This window comes from Acomys minous (genome assembly GCF_964271855.1).
Source record: "Acomys minous genome assembly, chromosome: 3".
NCBI classification, from domain to species: Eukaryota; Metazoa; Chordata; class Mammalia; order Rodentia; family Muridae; genus Acomys; species Acomys minous.
In genome coordinates this window covers 125,130,678-125,156,900 of record NC_140485.1, presented here as the reverse complement: position 1 = coordinate 125,156,900, position 26,223 = coordinate 125,130,678, and the positions used below count along the sequence as shown (strand labels likewise).

General features: G+C 39.5%; 1 protein-coding gene across 2 annotated transcripts in view; it reads right to left on the bottom strand.

Moving 5' to 3' along the window:
• AIG1 (androgen induced 1) overlaps positions 1-26,223 on the bottom strand; it is a 221,240-nt gene that overhangs the window by 133,402 nt on the left and 61,615 nt on the right. For both annotated transcript variants that reach the window (XM_084777068.1, XM_084777067.1), the window contains exon 3: positions 16,788-16,889. In XM_084777068.1, the coding sequence (XP_084633194.1) occupies positions 16,788-16,889 (102 nt within the window). The remainder of the gene's footprint in view (positions 1-16,787; positions 16,890-26,223) is intronic.

The following is a 26,223-nucleotide window of genomic DNA, read 5'->3' as shown; positions in this document are numbered from 1 at the left end:
TGTCTCTGTGTCTCTCTCCCTCTGTCTTTCTCCCTGTCTCTGTCTCTGTCTCTCTCTCTTGCTCGCTCTCTCTCTCTCCCTCTGTCTTTCCCTGTGTCTCTCTGCTCTCTCTCTCTTTCTGTCTCTCTCCCTCTGTCTCTGTGTCTCTCTCTATGTCTCTCTCCCTCTGTCTTTCTCTCTATCTCTGTCTCTCTCTATCTCTCTCTGTCTCTCTGTCTCTCTCTGTCCCTCTCTCTCTCTCTCTCTCTCTCTCTCTCTCTCTCTCTCTCTCTCATGCACATGCACATGCGTGCACGCGCGCGCGCGCGCGCGCGCACACACACACACACACACACACACACACACACACACACACACAAATTCCAAGACTCAACTTATTTGCACTTCTGGGTTGCCTAACACATATTACTGGGAGAACAAGAAAGCTTCACCTTTATAATGCCACTAAGTTTAAAAACAAATGTTATCTAAAGCAGAATGTTTTCTTTCCTTCCCCTTCCTTCCTTCTCTCCTTCTCTCTCACCCTCTCTCCCCTTATCCTCCCCTTTCCCTCATTCCTCTTCTCATCTATGCTTTCCCAAGCACACGTCTCTTGGAACTCTCCTCTCTCCTCTAGCCTAAGCTGCATTGGCAGGGGAACCTCCACAAAAGTGTTAAGACCATGACTCACTTCATTGTAATTCTGCTTATAGGATTTATAGAAAAGCAATGGGATCCAAGAAAATAAAATAAAACTTTAAAAATCCCTCAGATGAGTAAAAAAAAAAACTTTCTGAGGGAAATAGAGTTAAATAAAAGATTTATATTTTGTTTCATGTAACTCTGAGGAAACCCATATCCCCTGTTAACTGCAGTCTCTAATTAGTTACAGACCATTGAACTCCATAAATATTTTCAAGGATTAGTAGTATACTTTTAATCCTTAATAAGTGGTAATATTAATTCATTTTTCCTACAATCTAAAGAGGGTGCCAGTATATTAGTCCCAAAGAAACCAAGACAAAGAAGCCACATTGTTAACCACCCTACTAGAGTTGAGTGTGGCTGGGTGTTCCCACTAAGCCATTTGTGTCTTTGCCACCACTTCCATTCAGTGTAACTCCAGATGTCACCAAGATAGCTTACCTCTTTGTTTCCTTCAACAAATCCCTTTCCCTGAACCTCAAGGATGCTACAGAGGCAAATGAATTCAAAGGTCCTTAAACCTGCTTCAAAACCATGTAAGGAAGGAAGCACTTAAAAAACACAGATGGTGTGCTGGTCTTTTCCCAGTCTGAGTTTTATGAGGGTCATGCCTGAGCCAACCAGGGCTGACCACCATGAATGCAACACTAATGATTCAAAAAAGGGGAAAATGCTATGTAGATCCCTACAGATGGACCTGGCTTCTAAAGGAAAGGGGTCTTCAGTAAAGGCTGCATTTCCTTTAACCATCTAAATTCGTATAAGTGCAAATGATGATAATAGAAACTGTCTGACAGATGCAGCAGTGCCCCACATGTGGTGAGTTCTTCAACACTCCTGGTAGATGCATGAAACCTGAGTTTGCGATGATAAGCCTTAAAAGCAGAGAGGAAGAACATCACTGTGTTAGAATAGGGTTCATGATGTCTTTACCTGGGGTACTGGTAAGGAGGCTCAACAAGGACTTCTGGGAAAAAAATGTGAAAAGAAGTCTTTCTAAAAGATAACGGCCTATGGGGACTCCGGAGATTGCTTCATTGGTAAAGTGCTGCATTGCAGGCATGGGACCTCAGTCTGTTCTCTAGAACCCGTATAAAGAAAAAGGATGAGGAGGAAGAGGAGAAGGAAGAGGAGGCGGAAGAGGAGGAGGAGGAGGAGGAAGCAGGCCACCATGGAAGTGCATGTTTGTAATCCTAGTGCTAGGGAAGAAGAGACGGGTGGGTCCCTAGGGCTTACCAGCCAAACAACCTAGCCTGCTCGGTGATAGCCAGGGCAAGCAGGAGAACTTGTCCTGAAAATCGAGGTGAAGGGCTGCTGAGGAATGACAGGCATGTCCTCTACATACATGTACCCATATATGCACCTCCCACAAAACAGGTACGCGCACACACACACAAGTAGACACACCAAAATTGCTCTACAGTTGTGCATATAAAACATTTAATGATTCTAAAAAGCCTAGAAATGTGAGACTCTGAATGTATGGTTAAAGATGAAGTGCTATTAAATTCCTTTGAATAATAATAAGCTCCCTTTTTTCCTAATACCTAAGTTATGCACTAAAGAGATAATGAAAATATCCCCAGAACAAGAAAGGAAATGGGATTGCTGAAGCCACCAGGCACCCAAGAACAGATACTGTGGCATTAAATCTCACTTCCCTGGGCCTTCCCGTGTGTGTGTGTGTGTGTGTGTGTGTGTGTGTGTGTGTGTGTGTGTGTGTGTGTGTTTCTTGGCTTTTGCAATCTCTGATGTGTGACATCAAGTACCAGAAGTTCTGGTGTTCTCTGATTCCCTTTCTTTGTGCTCTCCTGAAGAAGTAGAAGCACTGTGTTCTCTCAAACATTTTAGGCTGAAAGCCAAACCCAGGAGGCGACAGTACATCAGGTAATGCCTTTGGAGGTGACCAGGTCTATTCATGAAGGGGATTACTAGCCTTATAAAAGGGCTGTAGGAACCTTTTACCCTTTTAGCCATTTGAGAGCACAGGGAAAAGATGGTCTGTAACCCAGAAGGATGCCCTTATTTGGTGCTGACCATGACTTCCAACTGTGGGAAGCATCCAAACTGTGGAAAACAACCTAGCATATGATCCTTAGCAAAATGTAGTGGTAAATCACCCAGTTTGACCTCAAGATAATGACTGAAATTTTGTGAATGCATGTATGCTTGCTTGCTTGCTTGCTTGCTTGCTGCTTGCTGCTTCCTTGCTCTGGTTAAATGCACTGTTCTTGCTTGTTTGCTTTGTTTTTTGCTTTGTTTTGAGACACTGTTTCATGTAGCTGAGCTGGCACTGAACTCACTATGGAGCTATGGACGACCTTACATTTCACATCCATCATCTGGCTTCCACCTTCCAAGTGCTGGGGCTCAGGTTTCCGCCACCACACTCAGCATGGCCAGTGTAGTGTGTCACTGTACAAAGTGTAAACAACCACAATCATAATTTTGATGTTGAGCTCAGCTGCATTATTTACTTACAGGACTCTAAAAATGATGCAGTGGAAGGTTTTCACTCATAAGGAAAAATGCCTTTGTTTTAGTGATTCTAATTTAAACTTTCAGAAATACCCAGTTACTTATTGAAAAAGAAAATCTCAAATAAAGTAACAAAGAATGCCCAGGAAAGCTGCTGCTCACAACATGTTCCCTTTATTATACACTCACCAGGACAGTGGTATAAAAGGCTGTCATAATTATAAAAGTACAAGTGGCGTTCGTCTCATGAGTTCTAGAAGACTTGAATGGTCTTTGTTATTTTTAAAAAGAAATGCATAGTCTTACTTTGTATAAAAGTGAGAGCTGCCATATAAGAATATTCAACTCTCCCCAGTGTTCCTCTGCCTGTTCGCCATGTCTAGCCAGACCTCAGACAATCTTGGCCTTGCCACAGGTGTACAAACAAGACCCAGGAAGGTGGGGTGGGGGCAGAAGAGAGATGTGCAGAGTCCTAGGAGCTTCTAAACATGATTAACCCAGATCCTTGGGGTCAGCCTACTTGCCAGGGTGAGAAGTGCAGTCTGGTTACATCATGTTCCACACAGCACTTGGTAATGCTGACAACGACAAGCTAGTTAGTGTTGTCACCATCAACTAGCACGTTTCAATAGCAACACGGTTTACTACACAGGTCAACACACTGAGGGAGGAAATGCTCCCTTCCTGGAGCCTAAATCTGATGGATCAAAATCCCACCCACCAACAGCTTACAACTGCACGGACAGAGACCTCTTCTAACTCGTCTCACCCACCAATTGCATCTTCATCTCTTTGAGCTTCATATTCATTTTAAATTCCCATCTCCCTGTTAAAAAATTATTTTTCTGGGCTTCTCTGTTTCCTCTAGCAAATAGTTGGGAGACAGAGGCAGATTTACCTAAGGGAAACAATAGTGAGATATCAATTTTCTTCAATTACCTAATTTTTCCAACATTTTACAATGTGCATCTTCAAAAGCCAAGAGTGAGCATCATCCCATGGAGATCTTAAGATCTGGTAATCCAACACTTAGTTCAGAGCATTGGTCCTGACCCCACCACGCATATTCTCTAAATCACTGGAGAAATGGTCCTTCTTGAAAGCCCATATTTCACGGACTTGGCAATCCTCCCTTTCAAGGTCATTTCCAACTTCACTGCCTGCACAGAGCTGTGTGCATGGACCAGCACCAGCATGGCACCAGGTCAATGCTTTAATCATCACAGGAGCGAGCTTTCTGTGGAGAGACAGCCTGTTTCATAGTCAGATGGGTGCTGGAAAAGGACGGCAAGAAGAGGCAAAGAATTGAAATGTGGCAGTGAAGAAGGTCGCAACATCGTGAGTTGCCTGCTCTCCTTGTGGAAGGATACTTTTCGTATTTTAGATAAACAGCACAGGTCTACACAGTGTGAAAAACACTTTCTAAATGTGGTAAGTAAATGTGTGCATATGTCTTCAATTGAAGATGGTGCTGAGTGCCAAGTGTCCACCAAAGTGATCACAGTGTGGGGCTGTGTAAAAGCTACCATGGTGGAATCTAGTTGCTATAGCTACAAATCAAACAAATAAATGAGACGCCGTGGAATGTAGCAAAATAGCTGTGGTCTGAGTAGTCCACATTTGCCATATGTGTGAAGATTAGCAGTCAAATTTGAATCTAAGCAGCACTCTTCCCAAAAGGTGCAACTGAGGAGAAATGCTTAACTACGCTCAAGGGAGATGTGAATTCTTTGTCCAATGACAAAGGCCTTCTACGTTTGTTTAAAATAAATTCTGTTATCTCTTCATTTAAAAGTATGTGCAAAGGCAGTGTTTCAGCAAAATAAAATTTCTATCAGCATTTTTTTCTTGTAATTTCAGAGCTTGACATTAGCTCACTATTGATTATATGATAATAATAATAGTTTACTACAAATAAGCTTTATATTTTATTTTATAGGGCTATATTTACTGGGCCTAGTAAGTATTAGGCCCTGTAATTTGCATGTTCTTCCTATACCTCATGAAATCCCACAATAATCTCTAAGTTTCTCATAATGGAATTCAGTTGAGACACTCAAGACTTTGATAGTGAACTCCATTTTAACCAACCTCAAAAGTCATTTATGCCAAGCTACTTTCCCAGAATAATAAAACCCGGGAAAATCTTGGGGTCATTTGGGTCAGTCCACATGAGTCCACATGGCTCAAACACGGGTAGCTCTGAGAAGTGTGTTCTGAGAAATGTAGGCATCTTTTGGGGTTCAATTGGGGTGAGTTAAAGGAAGAATATAAAAGTCACATTGTTGAATGTGGAGGGATGTCAAAAGAGTCCTGGCACATAGAGAAAGTGGCTCCATGAACACCAGCACCTAGATACATATGACAGTCAGAGTGTTTAAGGCCAAATGGATTAACACGGTTGATAAGAATGAGAAGGAGTGCAATTAATGGGAAACAATTCCACCAATCAGAGCTAATTCTTCATTAATGCACTTTGTGCAAATTCATCCCTTTCTATCTAAAGATGCAAAGAACAATAGGAAATTATTGTCCTTGCTTGGATGAAGAGAAAAGCCTATTTTCCTTTTGTTTATCAAAAGAATAATGACTGTTTATCAATGTCCTAATATGGAACACCAGATGATTAACCATATTCCAGTGAAAGGTGTCTGATGAAATAGAACAATAATTTATGTTTAGTGGCAGCTCCTTAACTAGATGTTACAAGGCTCTTGAAACAAGTTCCCAAGAAGCAAAGGTACCAAGAAGGATGCAGAGTGGGCCCCTCCAATATGAATGCCTGAGAGATGTGCAGGCTCTGACCGGTTGTCCTACTGGCCACTCAGAGGATGGTATGCGTTATTCTGATGTTTGAAGAGGAAAGAATGGCACTATAGATTGTCAGTCAATGGGTTCAACAGAAAAGTTCAAGCCTCTCGAACGGATTACCATGAGGCTAGACTAAGAACCGTGAAAATGAAATGGCAGTGGTATGGTATGAAGAAAATAATGCAGGGTCAGTCCAGGGAGCATTAGCACAGTGGGAGAGCGAGGAAGCTTACTAATTTACTCAATTATTCATTTATTCATCAATTCATTCAGAGAACATTTTCTGAGTGCTACTATATCGCAGGCACTGAGTCAGATAGGCCAATGTGTGGAAAAGGCTGAAAACCGTGTAGTGGAGGTACCTGAGAGGCAAAGAGGCCTGTCAATCATGGAAAGCCAAAGGACAGATGATGTTTATATGGACAGACACAGTGTAAGTAGGGTTTTGGCAGAGGAACCAGGAATTGGTATAGAATAGGTTGTAGAGGATGTTTTAGAGGAGACTTGTGGCTATGGTCCACTGTTATTGACAGTTTTCCAGGGGAGAATACTGAAGGCCAAGCCTTACCTTGCAAAGAGCATAAGCGAGCTTAAGGAAATTCGCTAAGCCATCAGTGTCCTCAAAGGATGGGGACAATTTGAATAGTCAGAGTCAAATTGTCATGGGGAGTGGGTGGGAAGGAGGCTGGGGCAAGCACTTTGAAATGGGTTTCTACACCCTGTCTGCCTGGATATAAAGATGCACTTGTGACAAGAATGGGGAGACCACCAATATGTTCTTGCTCTCCCCATGATCCATAGCCAGTACAAGTGCCTGGGACAGTGCTTATCAATTCTCAGAGGTTTCTAATTGTAGTCAGCACAGGGACTCCTCAAGAACTCCAGATATTAAGAACCCAGCCAGCTTGAGGAAAACTCAACACCAATCCTCTGCAGGGTCTGGCTTCAGGTCGCCATGTTTCCTGTCCATTCCAGTCCCATCCTTTTCCTTCTTGAGTCCCCATATTATGTAATTCTCTCCCCCCATATAGTCAGGCATATGCACAGTTACTCCCTATTTCTCTGCCCATGGGTATGGCGATCATTTTGAGTAGCTGTCACTGCATCTCACCTTCCCTTCTGCCATTACACATCTCTATCAAAGGAGCATGTCTCCAAGCAAAATGACCATGGAATTAGTATTTTCCACTCAAAATGGCAATCATTTTCTTGCTGGTTTTATGCAGCCTTCCTTTATGAAGCAACTCCAACTCAATGGTGCAACCATGGGCACCAATACTCATAGTAAAAATCATTTTGTTAAACCCCAATATATTCACCCTGTGATCCTCAAATGTGTTGTACTGTGTCTTTCTCATAGTCTGCCCTACATGCCCACTGAGTCTGACAACAGAATTCACTAGGAATACAAATAAGGGTTCTATACAAAACACAAAACATTAGCAATGATGTTAAGTCTTAGCCTACCCACATTAGATTAAAAAAAAAAAAGACATAAAAGTTTTAACGTAAAGTATAACTAACTTCAAAAATGTTAGTGGAAGCTTGGATAACCTTTATAAAGCAAGGACAAGGATTACATTGCTTTGCTGCATATTGGGCAATGGTTTTATGAAACTGAAAAAAAAAATGGGTGCAGGCACTATTCAGCATGACAAGAAGAGATGTGAGGAAGGGCTCTATAGCATTTCCTCACTGGTATTTCTTGACTGTGCACTACGTCTAGATTTTTTAGAAAAGATTTGTGGGGAGGCAGGACTCCTGTTTCTATTGGCATAGAAGCCACCATGTGAAGCAAGCATGTAACTAAATAGAGAACAAACAATTCATGGATAAAGTCATGTGGCACAGTGAGGAGCCCAGTCAACCTAGGAGACCAAGATTTCCTTCACTCACAGTTGGTACCTGCACAAGGAATGTGCTAGAAGCCACTGGAACTTCCATTCTCTGAGAATGGCAATCTAGGCTGCCAAAGGATTAGCTACGGATAAACAGAGGAAACTGAGAAAGGAAGAAAGCTGCAGGAGGAAGAAGAGACATGGCCAGCTGCCCTAGCTCAGTTGAGAAACTGAGACCCTGAACCAAAGCAGGTACAGTGTGTATAAGAAGAGACCAGAGCAGGTTTGGGAGATCTGACTAACAGGCTTTAACTGTGGAGATATTGTACAAGGAACTCACAGGTACATCTGGCTATGTGGCAATGGCAGCACATGGTAAATGATAAGGTTTGGAGGAGGAGAGTTAATGTGATGAATTGGCTTTAATATTTAGTCCATGCATCAGAACCAGAGTATGATCTCCCACACTGGAGTCAGGAAGCACAGACTTGACACAGCTCCTGCACACACTGTCAGGTTGAAGTCTTCAGGGACAACGAGAGCTGTGCAAAGAGCCTATGAGAGGAAACAGAGGACTTGTGTTTACATCCGACAGAACAGATGCGATAACAGGTGATAACCTGTTTCCTGTTGGTCACCATCCTTGGCTATGTCCAATCAGATGCTGTAGCAAGGAATCAGCCAGATATTGTTCCATAACTTTCATATCCTGTGGTGTATTCACTGGAGGACCTTGGGATCACAAGTGTAAGGGTCTGGGATTGTGTGGTTCTCTGACACCAATGTGGATTTTTTTTTCCTCTTTACTTTCTTTGGCAAATATACTGATGTTAACTGAGGTTGGCACTTCAATTAAAAGGGAACTGGAAAGGATATGGGTTTGGAATTCTGCCAAGACGTTGGGTTGTGACTCATGAATGATCTGTCTGTGGCATGAAGACGGAAGCCAGTGCACAGGACAGCACCTTCCTGCCTACAACTACCCCTCCACAAAATATGAAGACCTAGCAACAAATGAATGGAAAACAGATGAGTTAAATTTATTTTGAAATATCTCAGGATTTAAGGATTAGGGGAAAGGCCCTTAAGTAAACCACACTTTGGGCTTCGATGGCCTGAAGAACTCTGAACAAAACTTAGAGGGCTGTTTGGACGAATACTACTGCTGGGTCTACTCATATTTTAAATGAAGGGGGATTTTTAAAAACAGAAGACTACATACCAATGCTAAAATTTGATACTGAAAAACCCAACGTGAGAGAACTAGATTTGGGAGAATGTACAATCATGAACAAAAGCTCACAGTGGAGGAAGCAATTCCTGTAAAATGTGATGCTGCAAATGTCCGCACAGAACACTTGCAATGCCTTTAGAAGGTGTGTTTGTTATGCAGCTCTCTTTAGTTTAGTTTCCAGGGCCTTCTTAGTTTGGAGGCTTGCTAAGAAGTTTCTGACCTCTACTCATATTTCTAATTTTTATTTCTCAAAATTCTCACATGTCTTCTAGTTACTTTAGAATGAATGCAATAATAATAATAATAATTGAGAAAGGCCATTTCTTGTCTCTGCAGTGTTTATAGTGGTCTTATTTCCACCAGCAACTCCCTTCACAAAGTCTCTAATATTCAGATGGCATAGACTCCATGGACCACATATTGTGCAATCTGTGAATTTCAAGGCTGAAAACATTCCATAAGTCACGTTATCTACCAAAATAATGTCAGATCTTTAGTTCTTAGAAAACCAACCAGAATGCAAGTAGCACTTAATGACTTCTCTTCTGGGAAAACCAGATGTAGAAAGTCTTTTGTAACTACCAAATGTCAAATAATATTGAACAGGATAAATACTAGCCTAAATTATGGCTCTTGGTAGGGGGAGGAAATCAGCTAAATATAACAAGACATGACAAATCAAGAACGAGAAGGAGTAGAGTTTGTTTGTTTGTTTGTTTGTTTGTTTGTTTTTTCACAAATTACATAATGGATGAACATTCCTGCTGTGATTATTAGAATATAAAGATTCTGCTTGCTTTAAGATCTGTTATGATGATGATGATGATTATGATGATGTTAATCCCCTAACCTTCACACTGCTTTGCCTTCTCCTAGCATTTTTAAACATTAAACTAGCTCTTCTACCACAGAGGCATCTCTCATCATTAGTTCTCCTTGTCAGAAGATCACTGAAAGTCGACAATCTTACTAGATCCGAAATATTTATTTATTGCTTTTCACTATTCCACTGACAATTGCTGAAAAGTCTAGTGGTAAAAAGAAAGATTCTGGGTTCAATGTTCACAACCCACAAACTGGTCATAAAACCTGTGCTTCTCTCATCAGAAGAAAAATAGCCCTCTAGAGACCACTGTCTTTTTTTTTTTTTTTTTGAGACAGGGTCTCTCTGTGTTAGCCTTGGCTGTCCCGGACTCACTTTGTAGACCAGGCTGGCCTCGAACTCACAGCAATCTGCCTGCCTCTGCCTCCCAAGTGCTGGGATTAAAGGTGTGCGCCACCATGCCCGGCTCGAGACTACTGTCTTTAGAGCATTATTTTCTACTTATCTGCCTCAACTTCAAACACATTATTTGCATCCTTTGAAACTGTTCCTCCTCTGTGTTTTTTTCCTCATTCTGTAACCCCACCATGCCCAATGGCCTGTTGTGCATAAAGAAGGTTTTCAACACAAGTTTTCTGGATTGAACTAGCATTCAGTTCCCACTTGTTGCAGGTCTTATAAAAATCCTAACTACATTCATCTATGACTAATCTTAGTGGTTTGGGTACTGTAGTGGTTTGAATAAGAATGGCCCTTATAGGCTGCTATCTTTGAATGCTTAGTCATCATATAATTACACTATTTGAAAATATTAAAAGTATAAAGAGCTATGGCCTTGTTGGGGGGAAGTATGTCACTGTAGGTTGGATGTGAGATTTCAACAACCTGGGCCATAGTCTCTCTACCTACAGACCAGCTGCTGCTCCAGTGACTGCTTGCATGTTGCTATGCTTCCACTATGATGATAATGGTCTAAACCTCTAAAACTATAAGCAAGACCTCAATTAGATGCTTTCTTTCATAAAAGCTGCCTTGGTTATAGTGTCTCTTCACAGTAATAGAACAGTGACTAAGATAAGAACCAACCTATTTGCTTGCATGTTATTATTTACTCATTGTGTGGTCATCAGTGGTAAAAAGATATAAATGTGAATGTGTCAATATTCTGAGCATCCATAGCAAGTATATCAAATATCCTTCCATGCCAACACTTGGTAAATGTTTTATCAGTGTCATCTATGGATACAGTTGTTGCGAATACAAATGCAAATCATGGTACAAGGACAGAATAAATTTGTATTGAATATTAAACAGTGGATGAAATAATTGTTTATACTTTTGATTATAATAAATTAAATTTGGGGTCTACGTTGGGAAGCCCAGGGCAACTTCTTCGTTATACAATGAGGATGGTTTAGTGTTGTCACTCACATATTGATCCATTTCCCTTGCTGTGGTTCAAATAAGATCTAGGATTGGTTCCTGTAAATAACAGGAATAGATACAATTCTCTCATTTAGTTGGAACTGTGAATGCATAAAAATTTCAGGATAGCCCTCAGCTATCATGTACAAATTCTTTGGTCATTAACTCTGGTACCACAAATTAGAAAATGCAAAGAAATGGCCATTTATCTTTCCTGGGAAACAAATTGTACTGTGAAAGAATCTACTGAGCATATCTTACCCCAGAGGATTTGACAGGTTAATTAATTTATCCTTCCTCTTTCCTAAATATTCATGTCATTCAATTCCTCCTTGCATTTCTAAATAGCCCCACCACAAAAGAAAAGCCATTAAGTTATCCAAGTGAGTCAATAGAAAAATGATGCTGAGTCCAAGTTCTAATAGCTACACATATACTCAATAAGCTATTTGTTTGAAACATTAAAACTTCAGTGCAAGAACCTACAAATGAAATGATTAATTTTCTGGTCTGAAGGTAATACTGTTAAGTTTAAGGATATAAACAATAAGCCAAACAGGACAAGAGCAAAGGATGATAGCAATGATGTAACTAAGACCTCCAAATATTAGCAGAGCATTGCAGTGTCCCTAGCAGGCAGGGGACTCCCTCTCCTAATTCATGCCATTTCAATTCCTAATAAAAACAGCCATGAGCTCCTGTTACTCTTCTTCATATTTAGAGATTCTGTAAGAAAAGTTGCTTCATGTTTTGATAAAACATGCCCAATGGCCCGGGGGTCCCTCTCAAACTATGGCACCAGCCAAGGACAATACATGCAGTAAACTTCAAACTCCTACCCAGATCTAGCCAATGGACAGGAAATTCTCCACAGTTGAGTGGAGAGTGGGGTCCGACTTCCACACGAACTCTGGTGCCCCATATTTGACCATGTCTCTTGGATAAGGAGGCCTGGTGGCACTCAGAGGAAGGATAACAGGCTACTAAGAAGAGACTTGATACCCTATGAGCATATACAGGGGGAGGGGGTCCCCCTCAGTCACAGTCATAGGGGAGAGGAGTAAGGGGAAAATGGGAGGGAGGGAGGAATGGGAGGATACAAGGGATGGGCTAACAATTGAGATGTGATATGAATAAACTAATAAAATATATTTTTAAAAATATGCCCAATGGTAATCAAAGCTTGCTCCTAACAGAGCACATGACAATGTGTTTGGTTTAATATATACAATGGCAAAGGCATCTCTACTTATATTCTTGCTTGGAGGAGTGACAGTGGCATGAAATATTTTTTTAAATGCCTAGTTAATTGTCAACTGGTTTTTCTTCAACAGGTTAACTATGCCATACAGTTTGAAACAAAACTTCAAAATACTTTCAAAATATTCTTCTCACTTTTTGACCTATACTTGTAAAATCTATAAAAAGCAACACTTTTAAAGAATTAGTTCATGTTTCGCATGTTCATATAAAACCCAAACCATTAAGAATTATATACATTTGAAACCAAATAGGCATGAGTTCAGATCTCATTGCTATTACCATAGAGAAGTGGTATGGTAGAGAGTATATAATTTTTGAGCCTTGGTTTCTTCATTTGTAAATTAGATAATAACTTTTTGTACATAATGAGACGGAAAAATTAAAGATGTAACATTGTAGAAGGCCTGGAACCCAATAATATGAAGAAACAGGAGCTAATAGATTTAATTAGGAGAGACTTCTGAAAACTGTCAGTATTTAATTCACACCTCACCATATCAAGCATCTGGGTAAAGGGCTTAGGATTCAAAAGCTGATGTTTTGTATAAGACCTTAAATTTTTTTATGGAATTAAACATATATATATATAGTAAAAATAGGGTAGTGTGTGCAATGATGAGAAACCGAACAACTAAATTTCTTTGGGGAGTTTGGAAAGTTTCATAAGAAGACAATAAATACCTGCTCTAACTGGATGAGCAGGAGTGTGGTGGTTTGAATAGGAATGGTCCCATAGGCTCCACATTTGAGTACATAGTCACCAGGAAGTAAAACTGTATGAAAGGATTAGAAGGATCACGAGGAATGACCTTGTTGGAGTAATTGTGGCCTTATTGGATGAGGTGTGTCACTGGGGGTTTCAAAAGTCCATGCCAGATCAAGTCTCCATCCCCTCCTTCCTGTCACCTGCTGATTAGGACAGAAAATATTCAACTACTTCTCCAGCATCATGTTTGCTTGTGTGCCTCAATGCTCCATGAGATAATGGGCTAAACCTCCAAACTGTAAACCAATACCCAATTAAATGCTTTCTCTTATAAGAGTTGCCTAGGCAAATGAATGGAACCAGAAAAAAAAAAATCAACCTGGGTGAGGTAATTCAGACTCAAAAGGATAAATATGGTATGTATTTGCTTATATGTGGATATTAGCTATTAAATATATGATAGCCAAGCTTTAGCTTGTAGACCCAAAGAATTTAGTTGTAGAGGAAGGGACTGGGAAAACAAATAGATCTCCCTAGGATGGAGGAATAGAACAGATCTTATAAGTGGACTAAGGATGTAAGGATCAGATGGAGAAAGGGAAGGTAGATGGAGTTGAGGGAGGAAATGTAAGGAGAGACAGCTAGGATTAAGCGGCATTTTAGGGGTGTCATGGAAATCTAATGCAGTGGAATCTTCCTAAAATATATGGAAGCAATCCTAATGGAAGTATCCATATAGTGGAGGAAACAGTTCCAACTGGCCATCTCTTGTCACCTAACTATGCTGCCAGTACTGGAACTAAGTTATATCCAATTGAATTGCTGGCCAAAGGGGTCCTATGGCAATCCTCCAAACAACCAAAGTTGTTGCCAAGGCAATAGGTTGCTCTCCACAAACTGACAGCAAGACCTCATTGCTGAATACAAACCCACACAACTCATTGAACATGCAGAGGTTAAGCCGGTGCTTACATAGAACCATTATCCCTAGGTTCTAGCATCTTTAGTATGGGAAAGTACTCTGCAGGCTACCCAAAGGGAAATACAAATACAAACCCAGCCACAAACACTTTGAACTACAATAGTGTTCTGCCTGCAAAACATGCTAGGCAATGGTGGTACAAAGCTTGTGGGAGCAACCTACCAACATCTGGTTTGACTTAAGGCCCACTCTATGAGATTGAATCCACATGCAGAATTCCTTGGGTAACCAAGAACAAGAAACTAAATATCCCAGAGCAAAGCATAAAAACAAATACTACTGGTCATTTTTTTAAAAGTAGTGATAAAATGACTCCTAATGATATTCTGGTGTACTCATAGATCAGTGACCTCTTCAGCCATAAGCAGAGAAGCATCCTCCTCCAGCAGATGGGAACAGATATAGAGATCCACAGCCAGACATTGTGCAGAGAGTGAGAGATCATGGAGCACACAGCTCTAAATGAGATGTCTCCATCAAGGCCCTCCCCTTAGAGCTCATGGATCCCTGTGGAAGAGGAGGCAGAAAGAATGTAATGGCCAAAGGGGAAAGAGAACACCAGGAGAACAAGTCGCTCTAAACCAACCGAGTGAAGCTCGTATGAACTCAGAGACAGAAACAGCAAGGTCAGAGCCTCCCTGGGTTTGCACCAGGTTTTCTGCATATACAAAAGCTTTTCAGTTCAATGTTTTTATGAGACTCCTGAGTGTGTGAACTCAGTGGGTCTCTGACTCTCGTAGTTTCTTGGGCTTTTTGCCTTCTGTTGGTTTGCCTTGTCCAACTTTAATGTGATGATTTTTGCTTTATCTTACTATATTTTATTTTGCTATATATTGCTATTATCTCTTAGGAGCCTATTTTTCTCTAATGAGAGACAAAAAGGATCTATGTGAGGAGGGGAATGTGGGGAGGAACTGAAGGAGTAGAGGGAGAACAAATTGTAATCAGGATATATTGTGTGAGAAAATAATCTATTTTTAATAAAAAAGGTAGTGGTGAGGAAAGAATTGCCTTGGTCATGGTGTCTCTTCACAGCAATAGAAACCGAGACAAGGAGTCTGCAGGGAAAATGGAGAGCATTCTAGACAGGGAATAGTGAAGACTAACAAGACCAAGTTTTTATGTTGGAAACTAGATCAACAGGTTAACTCTTCAACATCTCTAAATGACCTCAGAGAAAATTCCAATTGCGTGAGATGTACCACTTTGATGGGTTGCCTTTAAGAAAAAAATGGATTAAAACCCTCCGTATAGTCATGTTTGTTAGTACATTGTGCTTTACTTCAAATGTCCCACAACTGGGGACAAAAGGATAATAACAGGAAGAACTGTCATTTTGGACCTAAGACTCATGATTTCCAGCTCTTGCTCCCCCTACAATGTCTGTGACGGGTTGCCCTTTTCAACGGGAACATCCTGGGATTATTCTAAAACTTGCTTTTCATTAATAACAAAACTGTGCTCAACTCTAATGGTTATATTTTCTCTATAGAACTCAAAGAAAGGATAAGCAGGCTACCAAGATGAGACTTGATAGATAGCCTAGTGGGGGAGGAGGTCTCCCTCAGTCTTAGACCTATGGGAGGGGAATAGGGTGAAAGTGGGAGGGAGGGAAGAACAGGTGGAATACAAGTGAGGGGAAAACAATTTAGATGTAATTTGAATAAATTAATTAAATAATAATTTTTTAAAAAAAAGAAATCTTGTAACATGGTAAACAAACCATCCATCGTGTTTGATTTGAAACAAATGAGAGCAATGTGACACAGCTAAAGCACCAGAGAAAAATAGGCAAAAGAGCAGGAAAACATCTCAGGGAAATCTCCCAGCAAGAATGGACCTTGACAAGGCAACTAGCCCACTGCTGATAACGTCTCCAGTAGATGATGATGACATGGCTCAGCAGTTACGAGGGTTTACTGATTACAGAGGTTCGGGATTGGGTTCCTATCACCCACACCAGGTGGTTCACAACCTGCTATAACCAGTTCCCGGGATCTAACACCTCTTCTGGCCTCCATGGGCACCTGCATGCATAAGGTTCACATAAACGCAACACAACCACCCACACAAAATGACGAGTAAACATATTTTTATGTATCTATTATATAAAAATTTTTTTTTCATTTTAAAAGAAAAATGCACACCTCAAATGTCTGCTTCACATCTGGAGGAAACAAGGGTCTTGCTGTACATCTGAGGAGACTGCCCAAGTGCAATATTATGGTTAACACAATTTCTCTGAAGCCAGGTGGGGGTGGAACCAAGTGCAAACGGCTGTGAAGGTGTAACTGAATCTTTGAGGAATAAGGACAAATTTCTAATGACCCAGAAACTACATTCATCCAGGAATGAGCTAGTTGTGTGATGTAACACGCGTCTTAAAAAATGGATCGTCTACCACTGTTTACACTATGACTCAATCCCATTCACTATCAATATTCTGTCACTGTTATCTTCCAAGATGGTAAGTCTGAATTAAATATCAGTTCTTTAGTAGATCTTGTTTGACCAAAGGAAGAGATTTATTTTAATCCACTCACCATTCCATGGTTCAGCCACCCTGGGATAAAGTTGTCAAGCAATTTTGGGTAGATCATCTCTCTGTCGTAGGCATAGATGATCCAGAACACCGCAACAACAAACTGAAAGGAAAAGGAAATTGTTTGTTTCAAGTTCATCTTTTATAACACATAACAAGTTTATTATTTGTTTTAAAAACCCAAGAGAATTTTGAATTTATGCTGAGCCGCTAGTAATCCAACGAGTGACTGGAAAATATTTCTTGCCTCACTCTATAGTAGTAAAGACTGGAGTGTCAAATGTGTTTTGGTCTCCAACTCTATTCTTTCAGGCAGAGGAGCCTGCTTGAAAAGGAGAGAGTAGACGCCTGTTGTCAGGAATAACACCGTCTCATGGATAATTGTGCCAATATGATCTCTCTCAACAGGATTTAAAAGTTCACTTAGGGATATGTGAAGGGAGGGTCCATCCTCCACTAGACAGAGCATCCAAACAAAACAGTGTAAGCTACATCTGTTTTTCTTGATCCTGCCATGCGGTCTAAATGCTGCTCACCTCTTCATGTTTGCGTCTCACTAATACCAGCACTAAGCTCCTCTGTCAATCATGCATCCCCAGGACACATTTCCAGGAAATATATTAAATTGTACAGCCTCAACCAAGACTTAACTACACCAGGAAGCAGACTGTGTGAAAGGGAAGAGTGAGGTTCCTAATTCTCTTTGAGTAACTTTGAATTTGATCTGAGTTCTAAAAGTTTCTTTGGGCCTAATAGCAGGACAGCAATCCAGAAAGAATATTAGCAGTATTTCATTTATTATTTCACCATTCTCCAAACTAATAGTGAGCAATGAAATGAATGGCCCATTGTCTTACCCATTAGCATACACAGAGTTTAATAGATAATTTTTTGTAAATTATACACACACACACACACTGAAAATCTCTATAGAGTGAATTTTAAAGTCATATTGAATTAAAGGAATGCAGCACAAGGATAAACAATTTTTGCTTTAGTTTTTAAAAGTTTATAACTATAATTTATCCTTGCTCCTGCATTATGTAAATGGAAGTAATAAGATACTAACAACTACAGTTGGTAGATCAAGACTAGTAATCAAGAAGGTTCCCAAATTCTTCCTCAATTATGTCTGTTCTGAAATCTGAGTAGGGTTCTCCCTTGGAATCTAAGGTGCTGCAAATATTCATAAAATGTAAAGGTTAATCATTACACTAGGCAACTGTAAGACTGTAGATTGTTTTAGTGCCAAATCGGACCCCCCCCCCCCCCAGCGACTTATCTTGCTTTTGGATGAACAATTTTTTACTATCCACTTACAAATGTACAAGAGTAACACAAAAGAAAAAAATCAATTATTATCTCAAGGTTACCTATATTAACTTTTTAAGTACAATGAATAAAGTTTAAGTTATTCATGATTTTGAGTTATTTACCACCTTAGACTTGAAATGGACTGGGATTGCATTACAACTATATTTACCAAGTACATGTTTTAAACTTTTATTACAGGACTTCTCAACATTATCTCCTTAAAGTAGACAGGAATATAGATTGTTTGGGTTTTTCCTATGCCACAGTTGGAGGGACCAAGATTTTCATTTTTACTTTAATAGCATCTGTTTGTACATAAGTTTTCACATTCATACACAGAATGGAACCTCACAGTAACCACGAATTGTGATCTCATTAATTTTGCTAATAATGTAAGAGAAGCCATGAGGCAATTAATTTATCTCTTTACTATGAATAAATAATGTTAAGGAAAATTTAAGATTAGCATGCTTTTATGAATATGAATGAATTTATTTACATATATAATTCTGTAACAATGGTAAAAAAAAAATAGGTCATTTTTTTCCTCTGAATTATTTTCAAATCAGCCATTCAGAGTTTGATAAAATAAGGGTCCAAACAACAAGAACAAAATGAGGCTGGAAGCATCATAGGATAGTGGGAAGGAATCCATATAGCAATGGATGTGAGGGAAAGGGGAAGACTAAGAAATCTGTTTTAATAGCTGAGTCATAGTCCATTATATAGATGTACTAGTTTCTTTATCCAGTCTTTGGTTCAGGGACATCTAGGTTGTTTCCAGATTCTGGCTATTAGGAATAAAGCTGCTATGAACATAGTTGAGAAAATGTCCTTGTTGTATGGTGGAGCATCCTTTGGATATATGCCCAGAATTGGTATAGTTGGGTCTTGAGGTAGCACTATCACTATCACCAACTTACTGAGAAAGCACCAGATTGGTTTCCAAAGTAGTTGTACAAGTTTGCACTCCCACCAGCAATGGAGGAGTGTTCCCTTTTCTCCACATCCTCGCCAGCATGTGCTGCCAGCTGAGGTTTTGATATTAGCCATTCTCATAGGTGTAAGATGGAATCTAAGAGCTGTTTTGATTCTTTGTTTTGTTTTGTTTTTTTCAAGACAGGGTTTCTCTGTGTAGCCTTAGTTGTCCTGGACTCACTTTGTAGACCAGGCTGGCCTCGAACTCACAGTCATCTGCCAGCCTCCACCTCCTGAGTGCTGGGATTAAAGGCGTGTGCCACCATGCCCAGTGACATTGAGTAGTTCTTTATGTGTTTCTTGGCCATTCGATATTCCTCTGAGAATTCTGTTTAGCTCTGTACCTCAAGTTTTAATTGGATTATTTGGTTTGTTGGTGTTTAATTTTGTGAGTTCTTTATATATTTTTGATATTTGCCCCTTGTCGAATGTGGGGTTAGTGAGGATCTTTTCCCAGTCTATAGGCTGTCGTTTTGTTCTGTTGAGTGTCATTTGTCTTGCAGAAGTTTTTCAGTTCATAAGGTCCCATTTATTAATTGTTGATCTTAGAGCCTGAGCTCTTAGTCAAATGGATGGAACTAGAAAAGATCGTCCTGAGTGAGGTAATCCAGTCCCACAAAGACAAGAATGGTATATACTCACTTATAAGTGGATATTAGCACCATAATACAGGATAACCAACCACATTACAATGCACAGACCTAAAGAAGCTAAGTAACAAGGAGGACCCTAGGGAAGATGCTTAATTCTCATTCAGAAGGGCAAATAAAATAGACAATGGAAGCAGTAGAAGAGAAGGAACAAGACCTGAACCTACCATAGAGCTCCTCTTAAAGACTGCACTCAGTGGGGATCAAAGCAGATACTGAAACTTACAGCAAACTTTGGGGTGAAGCGCAGGGAGTTTTATGGAAGAGTTGAGGAATAGAAGGACCTGGAGGAGACAGGAGCTTCGCAAGGAAACCAATAGGGCCAACAAACCTGGGCTCAGCGGGGCCTGCAGAGACTGATACACCAACCAAGGAACATGCATGTTGAGGACCTAGACCCTCAGCTCATATTTATATGATAGGTAACACAGTCTCCTTGGGGGGGGGTCTCATAATATGAGGAGTAGTGGCCACTTCTAACATGGACTCTGGTGCCCACTTGTTGATCACTTCTCTCTGGTGGTGGAGGAAGAGGATGCAGGCGGTCCAAATGAAGACTTGGTAGATCACATGATGTGGAAGGAGGGCTCCCTATTTCTGAGGACTAGGGGGGAAGAGGAGGGGAGATGAGGGAGGCCAGGTGGGACTGGAGGAGACAAGGGAGGGGGCTACAATTGGAATGTGAAGTGAATAAATTAAAAAAATTTTTTAAAAGAAGTCTGTTTTAAATAAGGTGGGGCAAGGGTCTAGAGAAACTACTGGATGGCTAGGAGTCAGAATCCATGGCGTGAGGAAGACAGAATGAGTGAAACCCACAGTCTGGAAGACTGAGATAAGGACGAGGCGTACCGAAGAAGCCTTCCTTCTTTCTCTACAGTGAGATGAGGACCTCCTGCTGACAACTGAAGAGTGGGCTCAGGCCAGAATGGCAATAACCTGAGGCACTTGTAGTGGGTAATGTACGAGGAAGTCATTGAGAATATGTAAAAGGAAGACGATGGCTCCCCTGAGACTTAGTGACATGTTTTTGTAGTAGAACCAACCTCGATATTTCCCAGGGCTCTTGTGAGGTCTGTGAGAAAGAATTCAGAAAGAGGATGCTGGGTTTCACGTTTCTGAGCATTAGACAGCTGAGAAGATCTGAGATGAAGATGCTCTGAGAACAGGAGCATCCGGGCACGACTGGCCAGCCTTTCTATGCTGGTACTTGGGAAGGGACACTTGCCAATAAATTACACAGGATACCTCATATAAAGCCACTGTCAAAACCAGACTCAGTGCACGATAGAACATCCTATTTCCATGCTGTTCTTTCTTTATACATTTATGTATTCTTTGTTGCTACTTTATAAAATTATGTTTTAAGTAGTAGTATTGTTCCTGCCCCTTTACTAAATTTGGATAGTAGTTTAAATTAGCTATTTTAATAATTATTTAGAGAGTATGTATGTGTATGTATCAAAAATAATAAAACTTTTATAAACTACATGCAATTTACTCCTTTTTCTTTCTTTTCTTTTTCTTTTTTCTTTTTTCTTTCTTTCTTTTTTTTTTTTTTTTCCACCTTAGGGCCTTAACACAAAATTGAGGTGAAGTGATTCAAAGTGAAAGCCTTTATCATCTTCTGTGTTGCACAGAAAATGCTCAGTTTCTCAACAGTGAAGTTTGACACTAGCTGCAGTTTTTCTTAGATGTCATTTTACAAGTTAAGGAAGATTGCATAGAAGTTTACTTTGGAGACACACACACACACACACACACACACACACACACATTTACTGTAAGTGGTAATATTTATCAGGTGATTTTGTTGCAATTCTTGAGACAATTACCCTAAATCAATTACATTTTCTTCCTTATTCTGTCAACTCAATGATATATTATGTAATTTATTTTGAATATCAGACTAAAAACCCATGGCTGGTTATCATAAGTTATATGCATATGCTGCTGGATTCTACTTACTGGTACTTTGTCTAAGATTTTATTTTATTTTATCTCTATTCATGAAGTATATGGATCTACAATTTTATTTTCTCCAGGTGTCAAAATCTGATTTTGGTAGGAGGAAAATAAATGGATTCAAAATAATGAGTTGGAATTATTCGCTCCATGTTTCCTAAAGGACTTTGTACAACAGTGGTGGAATTTATTCTTTAACCAAGCAATAAACATCTCTAGCAAAGCCATGTAGAATGGCAATTATGATTCTTTTGTTTTATAGCAACAGGAAGGTTTTGATTTTGCTTTTGTCTCCTTACACTGATTTTAATCATCTTTGCCTTTCAAATAATTCCTTCACCTTTTCTAATATTCTGAGTGGAGACTGGTGAGGCTGTGCCAGGGCTTCAGCCCAAACCTTGTGCATGTAGAGAAAACATGCGACTCCTGAGCTACATCCTCATCTACGACTGCATAAAGTTCTTTATATATCTTACCATAAACATTGGCAATTGTTATAAATCAAGTATTTCCCCATGGGGAGCCAATTGTGAAATGTTTGCTCTGACAGCACCACTAGGAGCTATTCTCTGTTTGCATGAAATGACCATTCAAGGTAGCACTGTGTGGTTATTGATACTGTTGTGATCCCTGTCCTACGTTGTGGGAATTTATGCAGGTTATTCACAGCGACTTTCAAGAAAGTGTGGGTCACCTTTCTAGGTGTAACACTAGAAGGCCAGGAGGCACAGGTAACTGAGTAATCAGTCTTCCAACTAATTCTTTAGATACAAATACAGCACAGATGGTATGAACTTGGCTTCCTGCACTGATAGTCTGTTGGTGGTATGGTCATCAAAACCCAAAATAACTTTGAACTCTACCACCAGGGCATGGATATGAAATGAATATATTCCCATGACTATATAAATGATACAGGGACATTCTGCTCTTGCAAACAAGCTCCTTCTCAGGCCAGGACCAACAGCCAGGCCCCCCACCTTGTACACATGCTGTTTCCCAGATGCCAGGACCAGAACGTTGTATATGAGCTTAAAGTGAAAAGGGCACAAGCTCTTTACAGTTCTTCAGGATTCAAAGCCGAGAACTTGAGTGACAGCTAGCGTTCATACCTCACTTTAAACTACTGGAAATTAACACAAAATGAGAACTAGATATGATGCAAGGTTTACATCTCTTCGAAAAAAGTTTCTCACAGAGTCAGACAGAGACCAAAACTGTAGCTTTAGTCCACTTTAGTTCACCTCTACACTTTAAATCAAATATTTCCTTACACACACTGAAGTTGGGGACTTCAATACCCAACTCTCACCAATAGGCAGGTCATCCAGCCAAAGTGAAACATAGAAATGCCGTAGATAACAGCTGTTATAATCCTCGTCCACATAACAGATATTTACAGACTATTTCACCCAACCACAAAGGAAAATACCTTCTGCTCAACACCTCATAGAACTTTCTCCAAAACTGATGACTCATTCATATGCAAACGAAGTCTCAAAAGATACCAAAAAAAAAAAAAAACCAACCAACCAAACAAACAAAAAACTTCAAACAAACAAACAAAAGCAACCTGAAATAACCCTGCACCCTGCCTGACCATCATGGGTTAAAGCTGGATATCATCAGCAACAGAAACAACAGAAAGTTTAAAAACTCATGGAAGCTGACCAACTCTCTACTGAAATGAGCCATTAAAGACTTTCTATAACTGAATGACACAGATACACAGCATACCCACACTTAAGAAATGAAATGAAGTTGGTTGTAAGTGGCATATTCACAGTGCTAAGCACCTATATTTTTTTTAAAAATGTAACTTAACATGCTAGTAACTTACTAGCACACCTGAATATCCTAGAAAAAAAAAATTACACTCAAAAGAAGTAGATGGCAAGAAATCATCAAACTCAGGATCAGTGCTGAAAACAATAAAGATAAAACAAACAAAAAATACAAATAATCAATGAAACAAGCAGTTGTTTCATTGAGAAAATCAATATGATTGACAAACCCTTATCCACCTTAACTAAAAGACAGAGAAATATACAAACTAATGAAATTATCAATGAAAAGAATATAACAACAGGCACTGAGGAAATCTAAAGAATTGTGATGACATACTTTAAAAACCTGTACTTCACCAAACTGGAAAATATTTTTAAAAATGGATAATTTTCTTGATGCATGTCACTTATCAAAGTTAAGTCAAGATAAGATTACAACCTAAACAGATCTATAGCCCTAGTGAAATAGAAGAGGTAATTAAAAGCCTTCCAATCAAAAAAGCCCAGGTGAAAACGGTTTTAGTGCATAATTCTACCAGACTTTCAAAGTAGAGTTAATGCCAATACTCAAATTATTCCACAAAATAGAAACATGAGAGATGCTGTTCAATTCATTTTACAAAGTCACAGTTACCCTGATACCCAACCACATAAAGACACAACAAACAAAACTATAGATCAATTTCCTGTATGACTATCAATGAACAAATTCTCAATAAAATACTTGCAAAATGAATCCAAGAACACAACGGAAGATCACCCACCCTGACCAGGTACCTTCATCCTAAAGATGCAGGGATGGCGCAACATAGATAAGTCAATGTAATCCACCAAATAAGTCAGATGCACAAAAGGCCTTTGACAAAATCCAACACCCCTTCTTGATGTCTGAAGACATTAGGGATATAAGGGATATACCTCAACATAATAAAGGCAATTTATAGCAACCCCATAACTAAGATCAACTTAAATGGAAAGAAAATCAAAGCAACTGCACTAAAAACTAAGAACACGACAAGGCTGTCCATTTTCTCCATACCCACTCAATATACTGCTTGAATGAAGTCTTAGCCCTAGCAATTAAGACAACTGGAAGAGATCAAAAGGATACAAAGTAGAAAAAAATCAAAGTATCTCTATTTGTATGTCATATGATAGTTTATATAATCACGACATGGATATCTTGGAATATATGTCATCATATATGAAAAGCTATGATATATGATCCCTAAAATTTTTACCAGAAAACTCCTATAGCCGATAAGCAATTTCAAAAAGTAGCTGGATACAAAATTAACTCATAAAAATCAGTAATTCCTTATATACACAAATGACAAGCAGACTAAAAAAGAAATCAGGGAAACACCATGTTTCACATAGCCCCAAATAATATAAAATGTCTTGCAGTAACAGTAAATACACAAGTAAAAGATTTCCATGAGAAAAAAATACTTTAAGACATTGAAGAAGATGTCAGAAGATGGAAAGATTTCCAGTGTTAATGGATTGGTAGTATTAATAAGTAAAAATGGCCATGCTACCAAAAGCAATCTACATATTCAATGCACTCATCATCAGAATTTCAACACAGTTCTTCACAGTTCCTGAAAGGAGAATCTTGAGTTTTATATGAAAATGCGTGTGTGCACACATGTACACACACACACACACACACACACAGAGAGAGAGGTGGGGGGGCGGGGGGGATAGCTAAAACAGTCCTTAATAATAACAAGAAAAAATATTGGAGGTATCACCATTCCCAATTTTAAGTCATACTACAGAGCTACAGCCAGGTACTGGCACATAAACAGATACATCAATTAATGAAATCAAACTGAAGACAGAGATATAAATCTACACACCAATGGACACCTGATTTTTGATAAGAAAGACAAGATATTCACACTACACTTGTCAAACTGAACAGCTGCAGGAAGAATTCAAACTTACTATCCTCACAAAACTCAACTCCAAGTGGATCAAAGACCTCAACATAAAACTAGATACACTGAACCTGGTAGGAGAAAGGGGTGGGGGCAGTCAGTCTTGAACTCACTGACACAGGAGACAACTTCCTGAATAAAATACTGATAGCAAAGGCACTAAGTTCAACAATTAATAAATGGGACCTCTTGAAATTGAAAAGCCTTTGCATGGCAAAGGACACTGTCATTCTGATGCAGTGACAGCCTGCAGAATGGAAAAATATTTTTACCAACTACAAATTTAATATCCAAAATATGAAGAGCCCAAAAAGCTAGATATCAAGAAAACAAATGACTCAATTAGAAAGTGCAGTACAGTTCTAAACAAAGAATTCTCTAAAGAGAAAATTCAAATGGCTGAGAAACACTTAAGTTTTCAACTTTCTTAGTCATCAGGGAAATACAAATCAAAACCGTTGAGTTTTCGTCCTACATCCACCAGAACGGTTAAGATCAATACAATAAGTAGCATCTCATGCTGGTGAGGATGTGGAACAAGAGAAGCAAACTCTCATCCATTGCTGGTGTGAATATACAGCTACTATGGAAATCAGTATGGCAGCTCATCAGGAACATAGCAATCTATCTACCTCAAGATGCAGCCGTATCATTCTTGCTATACCTTTGTGTATACACCCAAAAGTCACTTCATCACAGCACAGAGCCACCTGCTCAACCATGCTCATTGCTTGTATATTCATAATAGTCAGAAATTAAAAACAACCTAGATATTCCTCAATAGAAGAATTGATAAAGAA